The sequence below is a fragment of the Entamoeba invadens genome (genome assembly GCF_000330505.1).
Source record: "Entamoeba invadens IP1 unplaced genomic scaffold scaff_1105074725601, whole genome shotgun sequence".
NCBI lineage: Eukaryota > Evosea > Mastigamoebida > Endamoebidae > Entamoeba > Entamoeba invadens.
Window position 1 is genome coordinate 270,976 of NW_004191847.1, and position 20,408 is coordinate 291,383.

At 28.8% G+C, this 20,408-nt stretch overlaps 2 protein-coding genes across 2 annotated transcripts; one reads left to right on the forward strand and one right to left on the reverse strand.

Moving 5' to 3' along the window:
- Nucleotides 1-492: 492 nt before the first annotated feature.
- EIN_327820 (protein serine/threonine kinase, putative) lies at nucleotides 493-5,601 on the reverse strand (the record flags this gene model as incomplete). The annotated part of the gene is made up of 1 exon (XM_004185423.1): nucleotides 493-5,601. The coding sequence occupies one exon, from the start codon at nucleotides 5,599-5,601 to the stop codon at nucleotides 493-495; it is 5,109 nt and encodes a 1,702-aa protein (XP_004185471.1).
- Nucleotides 5,602-7,192: 1,591 nt separating this feature from the next.
- Nucleotides 7,193-12,848, forward strand: EIN_327830 (protein serine/threonine kinase, putative; the record flags this gene model as incomplete). The annotated part of the gene is made up of 2 exons (XM_004185424.1): nucleotides 7,193-12,381; nucleotides 12,758-12,848. The coding sequence occupies 2 exons, from the start codon at nucleotides 7,193-7,195 to the stop codon at nucleotides 12,846-12,848; spliced, it is 5,280 nt and encodes a 1,759-aa protein (XP_004185472.1).
- Nucleotides 12,849-20,408: the final 7,560 nt, after the last annotated feature.

A 20,408-nucleotide genomic window follows, 5' to 3' on the forward strand; every position in this document is an offset into this window, starting at 1 on the left:
TCATTACGATTTTGTTGATAAATTTGTAAAAATTAATACAGTCATTCACATGTTGTCAGAGTGGTATGTGCTTTTGAAATACTAAAGTCGGCCAATTACTTTCATCTGTTTTTACAATGAGTTTACTTTTAAATTGTTGACACATAACACCTTAATAATTTAAACTATTTTATAGTAATAAATATAATCATAATCAAGACAATTATGATTCAATTTAATTTTATTTTGTTTTTTAGAACACTATTTTAACCCATTATTATATTTTGATTTAACCATAATTCAACTATCCTGTATGTTATTTTCCTAAAAAAACAAAAACACTATTGTTTTTAGTAATATTGATCAGTTGGGGGTTTAGTATGTTGGCGAGTTAATGTATATCTTTTTTACAAGTCAATTAAAATTCTATTTTAAAAAAATTGTTTTTTTTATAATTTCAAACGTTTTCTTATCTAAGAAAATGTTTTTTAAAACATCAAAAAACACAAATAATCATAAATTAAATTCTTTTTGCAAGTCGTTAACAAAATCTTCTATTGATATTCTTTCTTTTGGATTTTGTTTCCAAGACTTTTCCAATATATTGAAAATACGATCATTCATCGATTCTGGTTTTTCCAATCGATTACCGTTAATAACAAACTCTGCAATTTTCCAAGGAAATTTGAATTCTTTCTTTTTATAAGCTTCTTCCCAACTCATACACTCGAACATAAAAATAGCTAGAGAATACATATCTGCACTTTCTGTATATTTCTCTTTGTTTAACACCTCGGGTGCCATATACACCGGTGTTCCAATTCCTTTAGTGAATGTCATATTAGAAATCATTTGATTGACATTTCTACTACTTCCAAAATCAGTCAATTTGGCATTGATTTTTTCTGTGTAATTTAATGAGAAAATTAGAACGTTGTCTGGTTTAATGTCACGATGTAAGATCCCATTTGAATGTAAGTATTGTACTCCCATTGCTGCGTCAAGACAGATTTTAATTCTGAGCTTTTCACATATTTCACACGCCTCTTTATGATCCATTAAATCTTTCAAACTTCCAAATTGAGCATATTCTGTGACCATACAAACTTTTGAAGGTACAAAAACGGCTCCATAAAAATGGACGATATAGTCGCTTCTGAATTTGTTTAACATGTTAACTTCATTTTCAAAATCGTCAACAATTTTCTCATCAATTTCTTTGCTCTTTTCATTTTTATTATTTGAATCCATTTTTAAATTATTTTTAGGTGTTTCATTGGTAGAAAGTTGATTTAAATTGCTTTTTTCGTTATTTTGATATGAAAATTTTAGTCGTTTTATTGCAACATCATTTCCTCTGTATTTACCTTTATAAACCATTCCAAATGTGCCTTCCCCTATTTTCTTTTCTTCTTTTAATTCGTGGTAATCAATTCGAGTTGACATCTTTGTTGTTGCGCGAATTTTGATCAACACGACTTCTTCTTTCCCTTCTACAACGTCAAGACATACACATGCAATTTCGTCCTCAATTTGTGAAGAAAAATTTGGTGTTATAAACATTTCAAATTCGCACGCACAATTCTTTTTGAGAGTAACAAGTCGAGGTTCAGTCCGTATAGTGTATTGGTCACAATTTTGTTTCACAGTGAATTGAATTTTCAGCGAGTTGTCACCTTTATTTCCAACACAGAAAAGTTCTCGACTTTCTACATTCACATCAATATCATTCTCCGTCTCTCCGAAAAATTCCAAAACACTCTTATTGCTGCATATCTTATTTGTGATCGTTTTAAATACGACATTCGACTTTTTCATGTTGAATACACACACTTTAGAAGCCTCTATTTGAGCCTTTTTGTGTTGTCTAAAGAAGAATAAAAAGATGATAGTTATTGTTATCCCAATGATTAAAACAAAGAATATGACAAGTATGGGTACTCCAACTTTCACAAAAAGTTTCTTGTTTTCAATACAAGAAAGTCCATCATCACTCAGTTCATAATTATTTTCACATTCGGTACAATAATTATTCGAAGCTTTTATACAAAATTCAGCTATTGAATATGGTTTACACATTCCATTAAATAAAATGTAATTGTCTTGACATAATGTGCAAATACTCTCTGAAGTACAATTAAGACATTCAAATGGGCAAGAATAACACTTTGAATTAACAACATTTATATAATATTTGTCTTCACACAATGTACACCCACTTTTGGTTTTATTCAAACAGTTTGTAAGAAGGTCAAATGGTTGACAAAGTGCAAATTCGCTTGGTATCAAAAAGTAGTTGTCAACACATGATAGGCATTTGGATATTTCTGAACATGTTTCACAAGAAGAATCACATTTCACACAATCGTTCCTTTCTTTGAAATATCCACGTTTACATATAGCACATCCTACATCGTGTGGCATTGAAAGGTCACATCGTGTGTGTAAATCACTTGCCAATTCACATTTATTCTGTACATTTAAAAAGTATATTTTGTTTTCACATGATAGGCAATATGTCGAATTAAAACAATTTACACAAGAATCACCACAAGGCATACATAAATTATTTAATAAATAATATTTTTCTTCACATTTAATACACCCTTTTGTACTTTGAAGTATGCAATGTGTTTCATTTTCGTATTTTATGTTTGATTGCTTTATTAAATTATTTATATTTTGTTTTGTTGTTTCCATTGTTGGTATTTGTTTTTGGAGAACGCAATTATTTGTATATAAAATAAATGTATTAACACATTCATAATACATGAAAGAGCCATCTTGTTTTTCAACAAAATACTTGACGTTGTTTGAATTTGTTATACAAAATTTGTGGTCTTCATCAATATTTGTTCCTCTGCAAAATTCTTCTGGACACATCAAACATGAAATCCCATTTGATTTTTGACAATTGTGCATTTTCATTTGAACACATTCATTGGAAATTAATACAAAATTATTATCGCATTTTATGCATTCATTTCTGTCATAGAGAACACAATTTGGTATTTCCGATAAAACACACAAATTATTTGAGATAATAAAATTGTTATTTGATGAACATTTCAAACAATCACTTTGTTGTACTTTAACACAATTATCATCTTTAAAACACGTATTTTGATGGATATCAATGATCTCATTTTCTTCACAGTTAATTCGATTTAAAACAGACCCAATCATTGTACATCGTTGTTTACTATTGTCACTTAAAATTATATTTTCAGAACAAATATTACATGTGTTATTTATATTTAAATATTCACCATTAATACACTTGTAAAATATTCCATTTTTTATATAAAAATTCCCTTTTTGCATTTCACATAAAATAGGTGCTGTTTTTAATGTATTATCCAAACAATTCAAGCAAGTACTTTTTGAATGTTCATTAATAAAATATTTACAATTCATCCCATTGTTTTCACAAGTCCCTCTCAGTGTTATCCCACTCGAACATTCTTCACATGATGTTTGTGAATAAGTTAAACAATTTGAATTTTTTGCTTGACATGTTTGATTTGTCAGATAATAATTAGTATCACATGCTAAACATTTATCAACTAAAACCTGTTTTAAACAACCAGAAATTGTGTTTGGTCTGCAACCTTTTGTTAAGTTTGAATAATATGTAATTAATGGACATAATACACAATTTCCGTTCGAATCGACAATGTAAGGTTCGTAACATTCAGTGCATTTAATTGTATTTGTTGAACTCGAGTAATTTTCTGTTTCTTTGCATGTTTTGCAATTAACAATTTTATTGTAACAAAATTGACAAGTATTTTGTGAATTTTGATATTTGAATGAAGGACAAACACAGATACCAGAACTTACAATAAAATCGCCTGTACATGAAGTACATTCTTCTTTTGCTGGATTACACCTGAAGCAGTTTTCAATTTCTACACACGAATGACAAGTTTTGTTCTTTGGAAAGTAGAGATCCTGGCACAAAGTGCAGCCATCTAAAGTATCACATGATGTACATTTATCATGACAAGGTAAACAAGTGTATTCATATAAATAAGTCTTATCTAAACATGTCAAACAAGTACTCTCGGTATTTTTACATGTTTGACAAACAGAAGAACATTTGTTGCAAATGCCAGCATCATTGTAATATCCATCTAAACACTGTGTACACATCTCTGGATATGCCATACAATGACCAACCATACAATTATCACATGTAAGACATTGGTTGTTTATAAGGTATCTTTCTCCTTCAACACATGAAGTACATGTTGTCGACTTGGAACAGTTGTAACATGTTGAATTACACTCAGAACATGTATACGAATTTAAATAAAAGTGGTCATAACAAGACGTGCATTTTGTTTCTTTCTCTTTGCAAGTTTTGCAATTTGGATCGCATTGAATACATTTCAAAAACAAAAAATAACCAGAAATATAATAACCATCTTTACACGACGAACAATACATATCATTTGAACATTTCATACACCCTTCCATACATTCAAAACACGCATAATTGAACAAATAAAAACCGCCATCACAAGTATAACACTTCGTGCTCGATGTACAATAACTACAATTTGAACTACATTGATTACAAGTGGAAGTTGTTTTATTATAATAATAGCCATCGTTACAAGATGTACAATTTAAATTGGTTGGGCCATTACAGTTATTACATATACTATCACATTCAAGACATTTCCCAGTTTTAGTTGAAGAGTTTAAAGTTACTAAGTAAAAATGACTATTACACGTTGTACAATTTTCTTTGAAATCACCTTTACAATTTTCACATGACAAATGGCATGCGAAACATTGATTATTTGAAAGATAATCTCCTGTATAACATTTAGTACAATATGTGCTTGAACCCGAACATGAGTAACAAGAGGAATCACATTTATAACACGTTCCAGATGTTTTATAATAATGTGTTGCACAACTATTGCAATTAGAAGATCCTGCTCCAGTGCATGTACTACAAGCCGCACTACATGAATTACACGTTGAACTTGACAAATAATAACCTCCATAACATGAAGTGCAAACAGATGATGATGTGCATCCAGAACATCCAGTTGTACATATAGTACAAGTTGTTGAATCAGAAAAATAATAATTGGATGCACAAGAAGTACAGTCTGAACTTGTTGATCCAGTGCACGTTTTGCATGCTGTGTTACAACTTGGACATGATGAACTTTGAGGGTAATGCCCATCTGTACATGCTGTACAAGTATCATTTTCACAATTTGTACAATAGCTGGAACATGCTGATTTAATACCCGTTTTACTCGAACCATTTTTAATTTGTGTTTCTTTCATGTGATATTGCGAAAGATTTTGAAAAGAATTATCGGTAGTAGAATACAAAAAAATTGTGTTTTTGGTTTCGAAAATTAAATCGAATTGTGTATTATTAGTAATGATGTGAAGGGTTGTTTCTTTGTCACAAATACAAGAAAACCCATTGAACAATCCATCCAAGTTTATTATATTACTTGAAATACTCCATTTATATTCTTGTTTGCACTCTTCATAAAGTGTTTCACATGAAAGAGAGTCTTGGTATTTACACCATTTTAGTTGTTTGGAATCAGTTAAAATAAAGAATAAAACGAAGAGGAGTATCATCTGTAGAGTTTTGGTAAATAAATTTATTGTTTTTAATTGAAAATATAATCCATTTTTATAAAGTAATATTTGATTCGTTTTTTTTGTCTGTTCGATTTTCAATTGTTTTATAATTAATGTAAAATACTTTTTAAAAAATAATAAAAAACTCAAATAAGCATCTTGGTCTTATTTTCACAATTTGAATAAAAATTGTGAAAATTAAAAAAAAAAATAAAAAACGATAACACTGTGATATTAAATTATGATTTTAATAACTTTTTTGTTTTAATTGTTATTATCCGATTTCAGTTGTATTTTTGTTTAAAATGTTGGGATAAAAATAAATGTTAAATGCATTTGGTGTGAAACTAATCGAGATATCCAAAAAACTGCTTTTTATCATAATACTATATATTATAATAATTTAATTATTTATAATTGAATTTTATATAATAACATTTAAAACATTTTTTAAAACTAATCTATAAAATATAATTAAGATTTATCTAAAAATAATAAACTTTAATTTTAACAATAATTATAATAATTTTTAAAAATTCAATTTACAAAAATTGAATTTTTTAGAATGTTTATAATTCGAAATGCAGAACATTTTAAACATTTAAATTTTTTGACACTTTCAAAACCCAAAGTTATTAAAAAAATAAAAAAAAATGTTTTAATAATTTTAAACTTGTTTTTTGAATAACTTTTTTAACTTAAATTAACCTATAACCGAGCACTGATTATTGAAAATTAAATCAAAAACAATTTTTTGAATGAAAATGTTTTAATTCAAACTTGCAAAATACCATACATTACACGTCAATCCACTATTCAAATTTTTATACAATCATACCAACAACAATAATTACTAAAATATTACCATGTTGGTGGCAATCAAATGATAATAAAGGTTTTAAAAGAATATCAAACATTTCGAAATATCAATTAGATCATAATTTTTATCCTTAGCTTTTGTTTAGTTCCAGATTCAGCACAACACCAAAGAGTAAAAAGTGATTTATTTACAGCATGAGTAAAGTACTTTTCTTAGACTATCATTATAAATAATATCAATTTGAAAAAAAGCACATATATTTTCGGCAAAAACAATGTTTTGGTAAAAAAGCAAAACATAAACTTATTGTTATAATATTTCAATTTTATACATGTTAAAAACAAATGAATAAAGTGTTTTAAATGTTTTAATGTTTTAATTTTTTTTATTGTTTTCTTGATTCTTGATGAAAATTCCACAGAAATCATAGTAATTTTGTTATTAAAAAATAATATCAATATAGTTGTAATTTAATTATTTTTGGTTTTGAGAATTTTTTTATTTGTAAAATAATTTGAAATAATTGTTTTAAAGTTTTAAAGGAACAAAAACAATTAAAGGAAATAACAATTTTTATCATAATAATAAATATTATTATTAGTTTTTTTATCTGTAGAAAAAGAAAATTCCAAAGAAGTTTCTTGGAAATTAAAAAAATCGAATTCGAAACAAAGAACAAAACAACAATAAAAAAACTACAAGAAATTCCGTGTTTTTTTATCATTTTTTTTCTGAAGAACCCCAAAAAACTCGAAAGAAAAACATTGAATGAGACCTTCCATTGGTATCGTGTTACTGAGTATTGCTATTTCAACAACTGCAAACTTTGATTGGTGTGAAGAAAATGGGGTTATCAAGTATGGTTATTTTAACAATTGTACAAAAGACTATTGGTCAGTAAACAATAGTGTGGTATACTTTAGTGATGAAGCATTAAATTTTAATTTTAAAAACGGGTGTTGTCAAAGCAATACAAAGACGTTTGAAAATTTGAACGATTCAAACACAAAAGAAAAGGGACTTTATTTCATAGAAGAAGGTGTACAACTTAAAACTCTTTATATTAGAGTTAAAGATCCAAACACAAGAATACGAATAGGAGAAAATCATCGTCCCGAAGGACTTTTCGTGTACTTTGGTTGTAGAAACGAATGTAGAAAAAATGTTGATGACGGGCATAGGACAGCTCCAGTAGTTCAAAAGAAAGGTTTAATATTGTTTTCAGAAATTGACGAAAAGTTTTATATTTTAATTACTAGAATTGATACAACCAATATACCATATTTATATATTTCTGGTAATGTCAAACAAACAATTAATATACTATTTGAACGGCCAATAAATCCTGGGGGGAAATATTCCAAAATGCGATATTTGTTTACTGGACCTGAAACAAATACAGTGACCTTTTATAATAGTTTTACGATTGGTGAAGCCAAATCTGTTTGTGAAAGAAATAACATTCATCGTTATTTGTTGTTTTTACCAACAGAAACCAATTCAGGAAATTTTCAAAACACCAATTGTACTTGTGTTCCAAATTCTAATGAATTGTTAAATGAATATTCTTGGAATTACCCCGATTGTAGATACAACCATTCTCTTTTTGATTTAGATATTCAAAAATTTAAAAATTATGAAAATGAAATTATTGTTGAATTATATGAGTGGTATCGCCTATTACAATCTGAAAGTGTAAAATACACATTCAAACCAAAAAACGAAGACCAATATTTTTATATGAAATTTGAAATATTAAAAATAGAAGAAGATTATGAAGTCACATTTGAAATGCCCGTAAACATCACAACTTTAGAAATATATTCATTTGGAAAATATTACTTTAAAAATGGTCTTGAAGTCCAACAAGTTACTCTTAATCAAGATTTTAAAAATACAATTCTCTTCGCTGTGAATGGAATGTTCATTGAAAAGAAAACAAGTCTATTAACACAATGTGGAAAAAGAGTTTTTAAAAAAGGAAGTGATGATTACATGTGTTATTGTAATTACACAAATGGAGCTTTTTATTATAACAGAGATGGTTATTATATTACAGATGATTGTTTATACCCAAAAGAATTGGATTTGACTCTTCAAATAAATTCAAGTGAATATGCCATCGAAGGAAATCAATATTGGAATAAAATCAACTTATTAGTGAATGAAGTCACTATTTTAGTTAATAATGGTTTGACTGAACAATTTTTAATTGAAACCAATAACATTTCTATTCAAACTATTTTGAACATCCAAACAAATTTAAAAGTGAATGAAGTGATAGAAGTTGGAGAAAATGCTCACATTTCTGTGAGTAATAATGCCATTTTGAAATTTGATGAAAATTCCACAATTTCCTTTCAAACAATCAGAGAGAGTAAAAATATCAATGGAATTATTACAGTCGAAGGAAACAGCACAATAGACTTCCCGAACCCAATTAATAATGAACGTCCATTGCTATCATTCGAACAAAATTTTTCTTCTTGTTTTGAGTTTATTTCATTTGAAAAGGAACAACAAACTCTTTTGTTTAAAAACACTAAAAATGAACAACTGCTTGGTGGAAAATTGTTGAGAATATGTCCAAATGACATAGAATTTGACTATAATGTTCTTTGCATTTTAATAAAAGATAATATGACTGACTTTATGAGTTATGAAAGAAATGTTCTTCACTGTCCACTTTCAAATGAAAATGCAACAATTCTAATAAAAACTGAAATCTTTAGACAATCAGAAGATTTCAATGGTGTTTTTACACAAGAAAATAATGTTCTCTCTTATACACAACAAAGCATTTTCAAAGCAAAGTTTTATCAAAATGAACAAAAAGTTGTATATATAACAAATGACTCACAAGATGGTGGCTCTCTTCTTTTTACTCAAAACACTTCGAAACTTCTTTTAGGTGATGAAATTGGGTTTGCAGAAGTTGTCACTCCAAATTCTCTTAAAAGTAAAAGTTATGATACGGTGGTGGAAATTGAAATCTCAGTAGAAAATGGATGTAGAGTTTTTAATGTTTCTTCTGATATTGAAAGCAAATGTTTGATATGTAAAAAAGATTACTATTATTATAGTTCCAATTCTTCATGTGAGAAAATTGATGATAAATGTTCGACTTATTATGATAACAGCACAATATCCTTTTGTCAAAAATGTCCGACGGGATTTGAACCAAATAAAGGCACATGTTTAGAATGTCCACAGAATTGTCTTCGTTGTGTTGAACACAAGTGCGTCTCATGTGAAACTGATTATTATTACAATGAAAGTGGTGAGTGTTTTCCAATTACTTATAATAACAACACAATGTTAATTTATCACCAAAATGTTTTAAAATGTTCAGAAGGATTTTATGTTTCGAATGGACATTGTGAATTATGTCCCGAAAATTGCGTTTCATGTCGAGTAAAACAAAGTGTTTTATTGTGTGAAATTTGTAACACAAAAAGTCTGTTAAAAGAAAATGATACAGCAACATTTTGTGAATTACAAAAGAACGCGAATTTGACAACAACATCATCAACAATTATTTGTGAAAAAATGTATTTCCTAAACTTTAGCAACACATGTGAAAAGTGTTCTGAATATTATGGCGTTTTTTGTGAGATTTGTGACACAACTCAATGTATCAAATGCTCTTCAAATGGGGTCTTAAATAACTCAGGAATTTGTGTAGAAAAATCCCCAAGTTATTGTACATCAACAAGTAATACATATTGCGAGGCCTGTGTAAATCAAAACATGTTTTTAAATAGTAGTGGACTGTGTGAATTAAATGAAAATTGTTCAATTTCATTTAAAAATGAAAAGTGCACAATTTGTGAAAAGGGGTATCTTCATACAAATGACAATTCATGTATAACAGCACCCGATAATTCATCTTGTGGTATTTTCACTCCGGAGAATGATCGTTGTATTCGTTGTGAACATGGATATTACGTTTCTGATGATAAGTGTATGACATGTACTGAGAATTGTACTGAATGTTACAACTCCACGTTGTGTTTAAAGTGTTCTGAAAATTTCTATTTATATGATGATGGTTCGTGTATAGCCAACTCGAACGTAACAAACAATTGCAAAAAGCTAATTTCTGGCTCTTCTAAATGTGCGATATGTGACACTTCATATTTCAGAAATTTTGAAGGGAAGTGCCAGTCTTGCATTGAAAATTGTTTGATGTGTAACAACGAACAAAAATGTCTTTCATGTCAGAAAGATTACTTTTTACTTATCGATTCAACGCAATGTATTTCATATGATAAATTAGTCAATTGTGATGTTAAAGACCAAAGTGGATGTTCCAAATGTACTGAAGGTTTTTACATTGACAACCAATATTGTTCAAGTTGTTCTTCACAAACAACGAATTGTTCTCGTTGTAATCAAAATGGTATGTGTTCAAATTGTGATGACAACTTCGTTTTGATTTCACAGAAATGTGTTCCATTACATCAAGTTGCAAATTGTGTCGAAGTAACAAATTCAAAGTGCACGAGTTGTTCTTTTTGGCACATTCCAAGTGCTTCTTACACTTCATGTAAAACAAAAGTTGTCTGGTGGGTTATTTTACTCTGCGTTTTGTTCATGGTATTTATTGGTGTTCTCTTAATTACAATTGGAATATTTTCAATGTTCAAAATATTAGAACACCGTCGTAGAGAAGCTCTTCGTCGGAAGATATGTCTTTTTGATATTAAAAACTCGAATGTCCAATTTGTGAAAACTTCGAGCAATGGTGTTCTAGTTAATATGAAGGAAATCACCTTTGAAAATCCAGACTCTACAAACCCAAATCGAGAGATTAAAGTTGGACAAGAATCAAGGCAACTTCTTTGTGTTGGTAACTCGACTAAAAATACACTGAAAATTCAATTTTCCTCAAAGGCGAGTGACTTCAAATATTCTTTCAGGACAGAACCAAAAATTGTTTCGATTCCAAAGGGAAAAGCGTGTGAATTTGAAGTCTATTTAACACCAAATTGTTCCACTGAAATCCACGACAAGGTCTTACTACTATCTTCCAATTTGAAGACAGGAAACACTTCTGAGTTTCAAATGAGCATTTTGGCAAAGACTGAAATCTCAACGAAATTAGATCCCGACGAATTAGTCGAAGAGAAGAAACTTGGCGAAGGTTCCTTTGGTGTTGTGTATAAAGGTGAATTCAGAGGAAATGTAGTTGCCATTAAAAAAATGAAAGAAATCACCAACAACGAAAAGTCCATTGAAGAATTCAAAAAGGAAGTTGCGATGCTTGAAAAGTTCCGGTGTGGGTATATCGTCCATTTCTATGGCGCTGTGTTCATTCCTTCTAAAATCTGTTTAGTTACTGAATTTGCAAATTATGGAAGTTTAAAGGATTTGATGACAAAAACACAAACAAGTGAACACATTTTACATGTCACTGGTGATATGCAAAATGCATCAAAAACACAACCAATTTCGATCAACTTGAGAGTCAAATTTTGTTTGGATGCTGCAAAGGGAATTTTGTATTTGCATGAAAATGGGATCTTACATCGGGACATTAAACCAGACAATTTCTTGGTGTTTTCACTGGATTTGAATGACACCATCAATGCCAAATTGACTGATTTTGGAAGTAGTAGAAATGTCAATCAAATGATTTCTAATATGACATTCACTAAAGGAATTGGAACACCGGTGTATATGGCACCCGAGGTGTTAAACAAAGAGAAATATACAGAAAGTGCAGATATATTCTCTTTTGCAATTTCATTGTATGAAACTGTTACTTGGAAAGAAGCATTTCCAAAGGAAAAATTCAAATTTCCTTGGACAGTAGCAAATTTTATAACGGGTGGAAAACGCTTTGAAAGGACAGAAGATATTCCAATACAAATATATGAAGTAATGGACATGTGTTGGAAACAAAACAAAAGAGAAAGAATGGGGATAAAAGAAACAGTGAAGAAACTTGAGAAGTTTTTGAATTAATTATGTTTGTAAATATTTCTTTAACTCTTTTTTTCTGTTATTTTTATTAAAAATATCTTTTTAAATCTTTGTTAATATTTAAATAGTAATCAAATAAATATAAATATTAATATTTGTTTTAATTTTAATATTTCAGTGTTATTATTTATTAAAACGACCAAACAGAAAAATTCAATTAAATTAATTTCTCTGTTTGTAATAGGGATGAAGTAAAATCCATTTTACCTGTTTACCAAAAAAGAGAAAAAATTGGTAAAATATTTTTCCAATTTACGATCTTAAAGATCCCTATATTTTAAAAAACATTTTTATTGAAAATCAAAAAAGTAATAACAAATTGCAATTAAAAACAGTTAATTCAAGAAGAAAAAAATTTAAGATTTTTGCCGATAAAGGGGCAGAAAAAAACAGATGTTGGAAAAAAAGCGATGTTTCCAAAATAATAGTAATTTAATAACACTTTTATAGTTAGTTGTATAGTTTATTTTTCCACTTTTCCGCAATTTGATTCAAAAAAACAAGGTTAACATAACTTAATTTCTTTTTTCGAAATGCCAAAAATCATTTTTGAGATTATACATTACTTTTTCTTGTAAAGATAAGGTTGAATTTGCCGAAAGACAAAAGGAAAGCATAAAATAACGACTTCTAAACTGTTCTTTGAAGCAAGAAAAATACAAAAATTGGCTAAAAAAACAATAAAAAGTTTTTAAAAGTTGATTAATGTTTTCAATATTATTTTTCCTTTTTAGCATAAATACAAAAACTTTTAATCAAAACCCCGTCAGTGTACCTTTTTTTCACACCCCTTAACTTTAACTTTTAATTTTTTTACATGCTATTTATCGTTCATAAAACACAAACTCCACTATCTAATCAATTACATATCAAACAACTTAATAAACGTATCAATATTCACGCTCTTTCAATGTAACAATTTTTCATTTCTTTGATCAAAGACCGACTGCACCTTTATTTCACACCCCCTCTTGATCGATTCCTCATTCGATCAGAAATGCAGTCCACGGCCAAACTTGAAAAACGTTCTTTCAAAAGCTACACCACACAAAGTTGAGTGCATCCATTCCCAGCCCTTTTTTGAGTCACTGTCAAACAAATGAAATACAGAGCTCCTTTTTATAATCAATTAATTTTTTGAAACTTTTTTCAAAAATCGAAGCAAAATCAAAAAACTGGAGAAAAAAAACAAAATAAAACGATTTTTTAATTAGAAACATCGAACATCGGTAATATTCCGTTTCATGTGTCCATTTGTTTTTTCCCTGTTTTTTAAATTTTTTGAACAAAACCTCAACTTTTTTGTGGCAAATATCATTTATGGTCAAGGTTTAATGGTTGTTTATAAAGAACTTGGTCAAACATCGGTTTTTGGTGCCGTTCATGGGAAAAATAAAAAGACGGGGAAAATAGAGTGGGTTATCCGAAATGGAGGCAACCAAATCTTGGTGGTTAATAAAACAATAAAAATCGTGTTTTTTCATGTTAAGTTAGTAAAATACTATTTGTATGCCGTGAAAAAACTCAATTATTTTTTGTGTTTTTTAATGGCATTTTATTATTTTTGTTCAGAATTTAGTGTTGATTGATTTGAGTTTGGTAATAAAAAGGTCAACATCGGTTTTAAAAAATGCTTATATTTTTTAAATTTCAACTCGGCAAAACGCAAATAATGTCCAATTTTAAGGAAAACTTTATATAAAATGGTAAAACATCGGTTTTTTCCGCCGTAATAAAGACTTGCCCAAAAGTGCATTTTATTAAAAAATTCTAGTTAAGTGTTGAAAAAATGACTTAATTGATACTTAATACGTAATTCAATGCACAAAGAGTCAATGCAAACACAACTGAAAAGCGCTCGGGCAAGTCTTTGAAATACCATTATTATAAAAATAAAAGATTATTTATTATAAGAGTATCTTGTGTATTAATATAGATTTCAAGTGTTATATTATCATATATACCACGTTATATTTGGGGTTTTTAGACCAATTGTTGATAATCAAAAAAAAACAAATAACTATTGTAGTTAATAAAAATACTATTAAATAATAAAAAATGTCTCAAAAAATAAAAATTTGATAACTTAATATGTGCAAACTCTTATCAGTAAACCTTGCAGTCACTGAAACACTAACTTAACACGAAGCCAAATAAATACAAAATGAAGTGTTCGTTATGTGTTATATAAATTAAATCATTGATAAACTATCATGATTTATTATTTTAATAATTTAGTTTGTATAATTTAAACAATAGCTATTAATAATATAACATGGTTTATTAAAACAAACAAAAATATATAAATGTGGTTTTATTATGATATAATAATAATTTATTTCAAAAACTATTCATAATACTATTATAGAATAAATATTTAATAATTTATAATAAAAAATATTATTAATTCATTCCAAATAAATATTTTTGACCATTTTGGGCAAATTTATTTAAAGAAATAATTAGTAATTTAATTATTAAAATAAATCATTCAAAAATAATGTTTAAAATTAAAGTTATTTATTATCATAATTTTTAATATTTTATTTTTATAAAAAAACATAAACTTTGTAAAAAAACTAAACAACAATGCGATAAAATTTCATCGCAAAATAAAAAAAATAAATCCATCGAAGCAAAATAATCAGAATAACACCAAAATTATTTAAACAATCACATAATAATTAACAAAATCAATTTAATTGTTAAAAACAACAATCAATAATTAACAAAACTATTTTTGTTGAAATATATTCTAAAGTTTCAAATAAAATCAAAAATACACGTTTAATAATTGAGTGTTTATAACAATCTTTATTTTTCATCAATGTCTCATAGCCCAATGATATCAAAACCTCCGAAAGTTAAACAAGTGTATAAAACACAAGATGAAAAATTGCAAAGTTTAGTAAACACAATGAAAAAACCTTTAATACCACAGTATATTAATGTGATTGATTATTTAAAAGAAATCCCAAGTATGATTATTTTTTAAAGATCTTGAGATCAAAGTTAAATCCATGGCATTTGATTCTTTCCGTCAACAAGTACGTTATTGTTTAAAGGAATTGCCAGAAAATGTTTCAAAAATATTAAAAGAAAAAAAATTGTCTTTTCCCATTGCACTTGACTATTTTTTCGGGACTTTCGAAAGAAAAAGTGTTCGTTGTCAAATCGACAAAATAAATAACGAAAATAAAACTGGTAAAAAAACCCGAAAAAGGACGCAAAAGACTACTAAATGATGAAGAAATTATTGCGATACAAAACGCAATAAAAGATAGTAAGACAAAAAAAGCAACACGTGAAGAAGCAAGTTTTTTTATTCACGAAAATTTCGACAAAAATATTGGGTCCAAGCAATTGCACAAAATTATGACCCATATTCCAGTTATGGCACCAGTTATGGCACCAGTTATGGAAGCAAAACGGGCAGAAGTTACACCCAATTCAATTTTGCAATATTACACTGAATTGAAAAAGAAAATTGATGGGTGCCGTTTTGAACTTATTTTTAACCTCGATGAAGTTGGATTCGACAAATGGGTCGATTCTCATTCAAAAATTGTCTATGCAGAAGTTTCTAGAGGACAAGATGTGTTTAATGAAGTTGAAAGAAAAAGTTCCAGAACAAGTCTTTTGTGTTGTGGATGCCTCGATGGAACCAAAATGATTCCACTTGTGGTAACAAAAAGACTTTCTCTGGAAGATGTTGCTATTATATCCCTTAAAAGTCGGGCTTTAATAAGGACACAAAAATCAGGTGTTTTGAATACTAAATTATACATTCTCTGGTTAAAAAAAGTGTTCTTCCCGACAATTAAGGCAAAAAGAGAACAAATGGGTGTGCGTGCCGATATGAAAGCTTACCTAATTCTTGATGGGTTTTCAGGCCATTTTTATGAAGAAATTCAAAATTTATTTTTGGAAAATCATGTAGAAATGATTAATGAGGTCCCTCACAGTTCCCATTTATGTCAACCAATGGACTTGGGAATATTCGGGAACCAAAAGAAATTTTTGGCGGACAAAAACAACTATCTTTGCCACAAATTCACTTTATTAAAAAAAGAAGGAAAAAATGTTGAAAAAAGTGGGAAATTGCTTCAAATAGATTCCCCAGAGTTCAAACAAGCAATGAAAAAATATATTAACATGTCTGAAGAGGAAAAAATTAGAGAGCTAATCTATTCCTGGGAGTGTGTGGCAAATGGAGACAGTGTCACGAGCTCTTTTAAACAAGCAAGAATATCATTTGTGCCACACACTCCCAGTGAAAGCGAGCTTCAGGAGATACAAAAGAAGTCGCCAAATTACAATATTTGATTATATAACGGGGGTGGTAAAAGTGGACATGAATGGGGCAAGAGAAGTCTGCAAATTCTTGGGTATGGCTGCAGAACCTAAAGTTGTTGGAGCGACCAGAGTTGCTCTCGAAAATTATGAAGACAGGAAAAAACGTCTTCAACGTGAGAAACTCACCAACACCAGGAAGCAAAGTCAAGCCAAAAAACCCAGAAAACCCGAAAAATAACTGCGGGTTTAAGTCTTATTTTTGTCGCAAACCTTTTTCTATAATTAAATAAAGTATTTGTTATATGTTAATTATATTAATATAATTTAAAATAGTAATATTTTAATCTGAGTATTATATATTAAAACACTCAACAATAACGACAATTTAAAAATAAATTTGATACATTATAAAATAAATAGTATAAAAAATAATATTTTAATTATAAAGGTTTGATTTACAACAAAAATGGGTATTAAAAAGTTAAGAAAATCTGAAATCAAACAATCATTAAAACTCAGAAGAAAACGCGTTTGTTTATCATGATTATGAACACTGTCAAATAATGAACTTGGGAAATTAAGAACTAAAAATAATGAGAAGGTCGTTTATGCATACAAATAATTATTATTCAACGACAACATGTATATATTACTGTACGGAATCACCAGAAGAGACGTTTGTTTTATTTAATAATGTTTAAGAGCATAGATTTCAAAATAACAACTTAGGTTATTACAGCTGATTAGTTTATGAAAGGGAAAAGTTCCAAAAAGAAAAAACACAGAAAACAAAGTGATCAACAAATTACATCGTGATTAATCGTAACTAACGAAAATATAAACCATCTCGTTAACTGTGTTAAATAAATTGTTTATTATACTTTGTTTAATTTGTATGGGTTTTGTCTCTATAAATCTAACTATTAATATCACTTTATAAATAGTTCAATGGGTTTCCCGATTATATTAAACAAATACATGTATTATATTATGTATTCTCCCTAATATAAATATATTATTAACAACATATTCGAAACACTTCTTAATAATACTCAGGCAAAGCAAAAATGTTGGTTTTATTTTTTTAAAAAAGGAAAAAAACAAATAACAAAATAATAATTAAAAAACATTTTACCTATTGTTACCAACTTTATACAACATCGCTTTTTTTCCAACATCTGGTTTTTTCAGCCCCTTTATACAAATATTTTTTTCTTGTCCAAAGATTTACATACAGAAAAAAATATCAGACAAAAAAATCATACAAATACCAAAATTATTTATTTCAGATACTAAAAATTTTTAGCAAAAAAAGAACACAATTCAAACATTTCTTCAGATAATTTTTTTTTGTCGTCCGTAAAAATATGTTTGATTATAGAAAACAATCTCTCACAACTAGTCTCGGTAGCTGGTATATGAACGTATTTTAAAGCAATTTTGTATAAATTTTGGTACAAATTTATTCCCACTTCACACCACCAAGTACCGAGATTTCTTTCACATATTATTAAAACGTTAAGCATTCTTTGTTGTTTGTCCAAGAAATTATCAATTTCTGACGACTCTTCAATTTCTATTTTAAATGGAACAATTAGTACTGAAGCACTTTTTTCATTAATAGTTTGGTGAGATTTATCAATTACATTTCAATGTCTTTTAATTCTTCATTAATTAACATTTTTGCTTTTTCAAGAAACATTCCTTTAAGTTGGTACGAATAAGGAGGGTCTAATAATGTAGAAATAAGCCATTCTTTTTTGTTAAATTTTTTTAAGAAGTATTTCAAAATTAAATAATAAAACAAGATATAATTCCAATTCCACATCGTTCTCTTTTAAAAAACACCAGTACAATAAGGTTTTTTATTCAATAACCCAAATTTGAACATTTGTTCGTTTTTTGAATTAAATTATAATTTTCTTCCCAACAAACAATTCCATTTTCCAATGGTACAATTATTTCAAAATGTGTTAATTTTGATATTATTATTTCACATATTTTTATTGTTGAAGGAATTACAAATGACGAAGTTGTATAATTTTCACCACTTAACAATTCCGTTTGTGTATTTATTTCGGAAAGTACATTTTGTATTGATTCCAATACAGTTGGAGTAATAACCTGTCAACCGGAACTAACCTGTCAGCCATTTTTTAAATTCAATTTATGGTATTTTAAACATTAATTTGTCTTTTTTAGATTATTCAAGTTCAACAAAATCAATAACAAAAAGCAATGAACAAATGAGATGTTTTCTTCGAATTTCAAAAACGAAAAAAAAGCCGAAAAAAACTTCAAAAATTTCCAAAATTTGTCCTCATTTCACCAAAAAGAGTCATCGTTTTATAAAACATTTTCTTTTTTACTTGGTTATATTTTCTTGATTTTTTTAGAAAATGTCTTCTCGTATTGAATCAATTTCAAAGTCTTTACCAAAAAGTTAAAGTGGAAGATATTCAAATCCCCCAAAACCCCAATTTTTGCACAAAACAATCCATTATTTTCATTTAAACAATTTTCTTTTAGGTTTTAAATCGTTCATAACTTTAAACATCCTTTTCATGTTGCCAAGTTTTTCATCACTGAATCTGATGTCCTGCTTCCCTAATCCTCAAAATCGCGTTGTCGCTGATCACAACACTGAAATTCCAAAAGAGACAAAAGAAACAAAACAGTTGAAGAAACCTTCTCTTTCACAAAACAGCATGCGTCAAAATGTCCAGAAATCAAAAGAGAATGGTATCTCTCCAAAGAGACTTCTTCTTGTTGAACAGGCTCTTGAACAAGCTTGGTAGGATGAGACATTTTTGAAGGAGACTTCCACGCGTGAACAAATCCATTATTTGCATTACAAACTTCATCACTCAACAAGAACTATCCAGATGTTTTATGGTGCTTCAAAATCCACGATAGACACCCACACCAGAAGAAAAATCGGAGAATTGAAGAACGGCAAACCTCCAAAAATCTCCAAAGATGTTGATAACAAAATCGACAAGTGGCTTGTCACTTGTAAACGAAAGGGAATTGCATGTACTGTCACTGGAATTCTTCGGTACCTGAGTCAAAAAGTACCCGACATTGAAATATCGCGACGGGGTCTCATTAAACACATGAAGAAGTTGAAGATTGGTCTCAAGAAAGCAACCGCAGAAGATCTAGACAGAATCTCCATCAATCCAGAGAACATTGTTGATAACTTCAAAGAGCTCAAAAAGTTTGACAATATACCAGCAGCCCTATGTGTAAACATCGATGAAATGGGAAGCAACGATTGGGCAGACAGAAAAAATCTATACATCTTCCAGAGTAATGAGGACAAGACAACCCCAAAGCACGGTTGTAGCAGGTCAAGTAAACATTCCACGGCGATAGTTGGAATTTGTGCGGATGGAACAACGTTGCCTTTCGGCATTGTCATCAACCAAAAACAGTTCTTTTGCGAAGCCAAAGAGAAGTTCCCCGACTGTTTCGTCTATTACACAAACAACGGGTTCGTCAACAAATATATCTTCAAACATTGGATGGCGCAGATCATCAAAGTGATCGTCAAAAAGAGAACAGAACTTGGTCTTGATGGTAGTTGGGGACTTATCACAATGGACAAATTTTCGGGACATCTTGACGAGGAGCTTCTTGGATGGCTCGAAGCAAACCAGATCAAATTGCACACATACTGCCCCCATTCAAGTCGCCT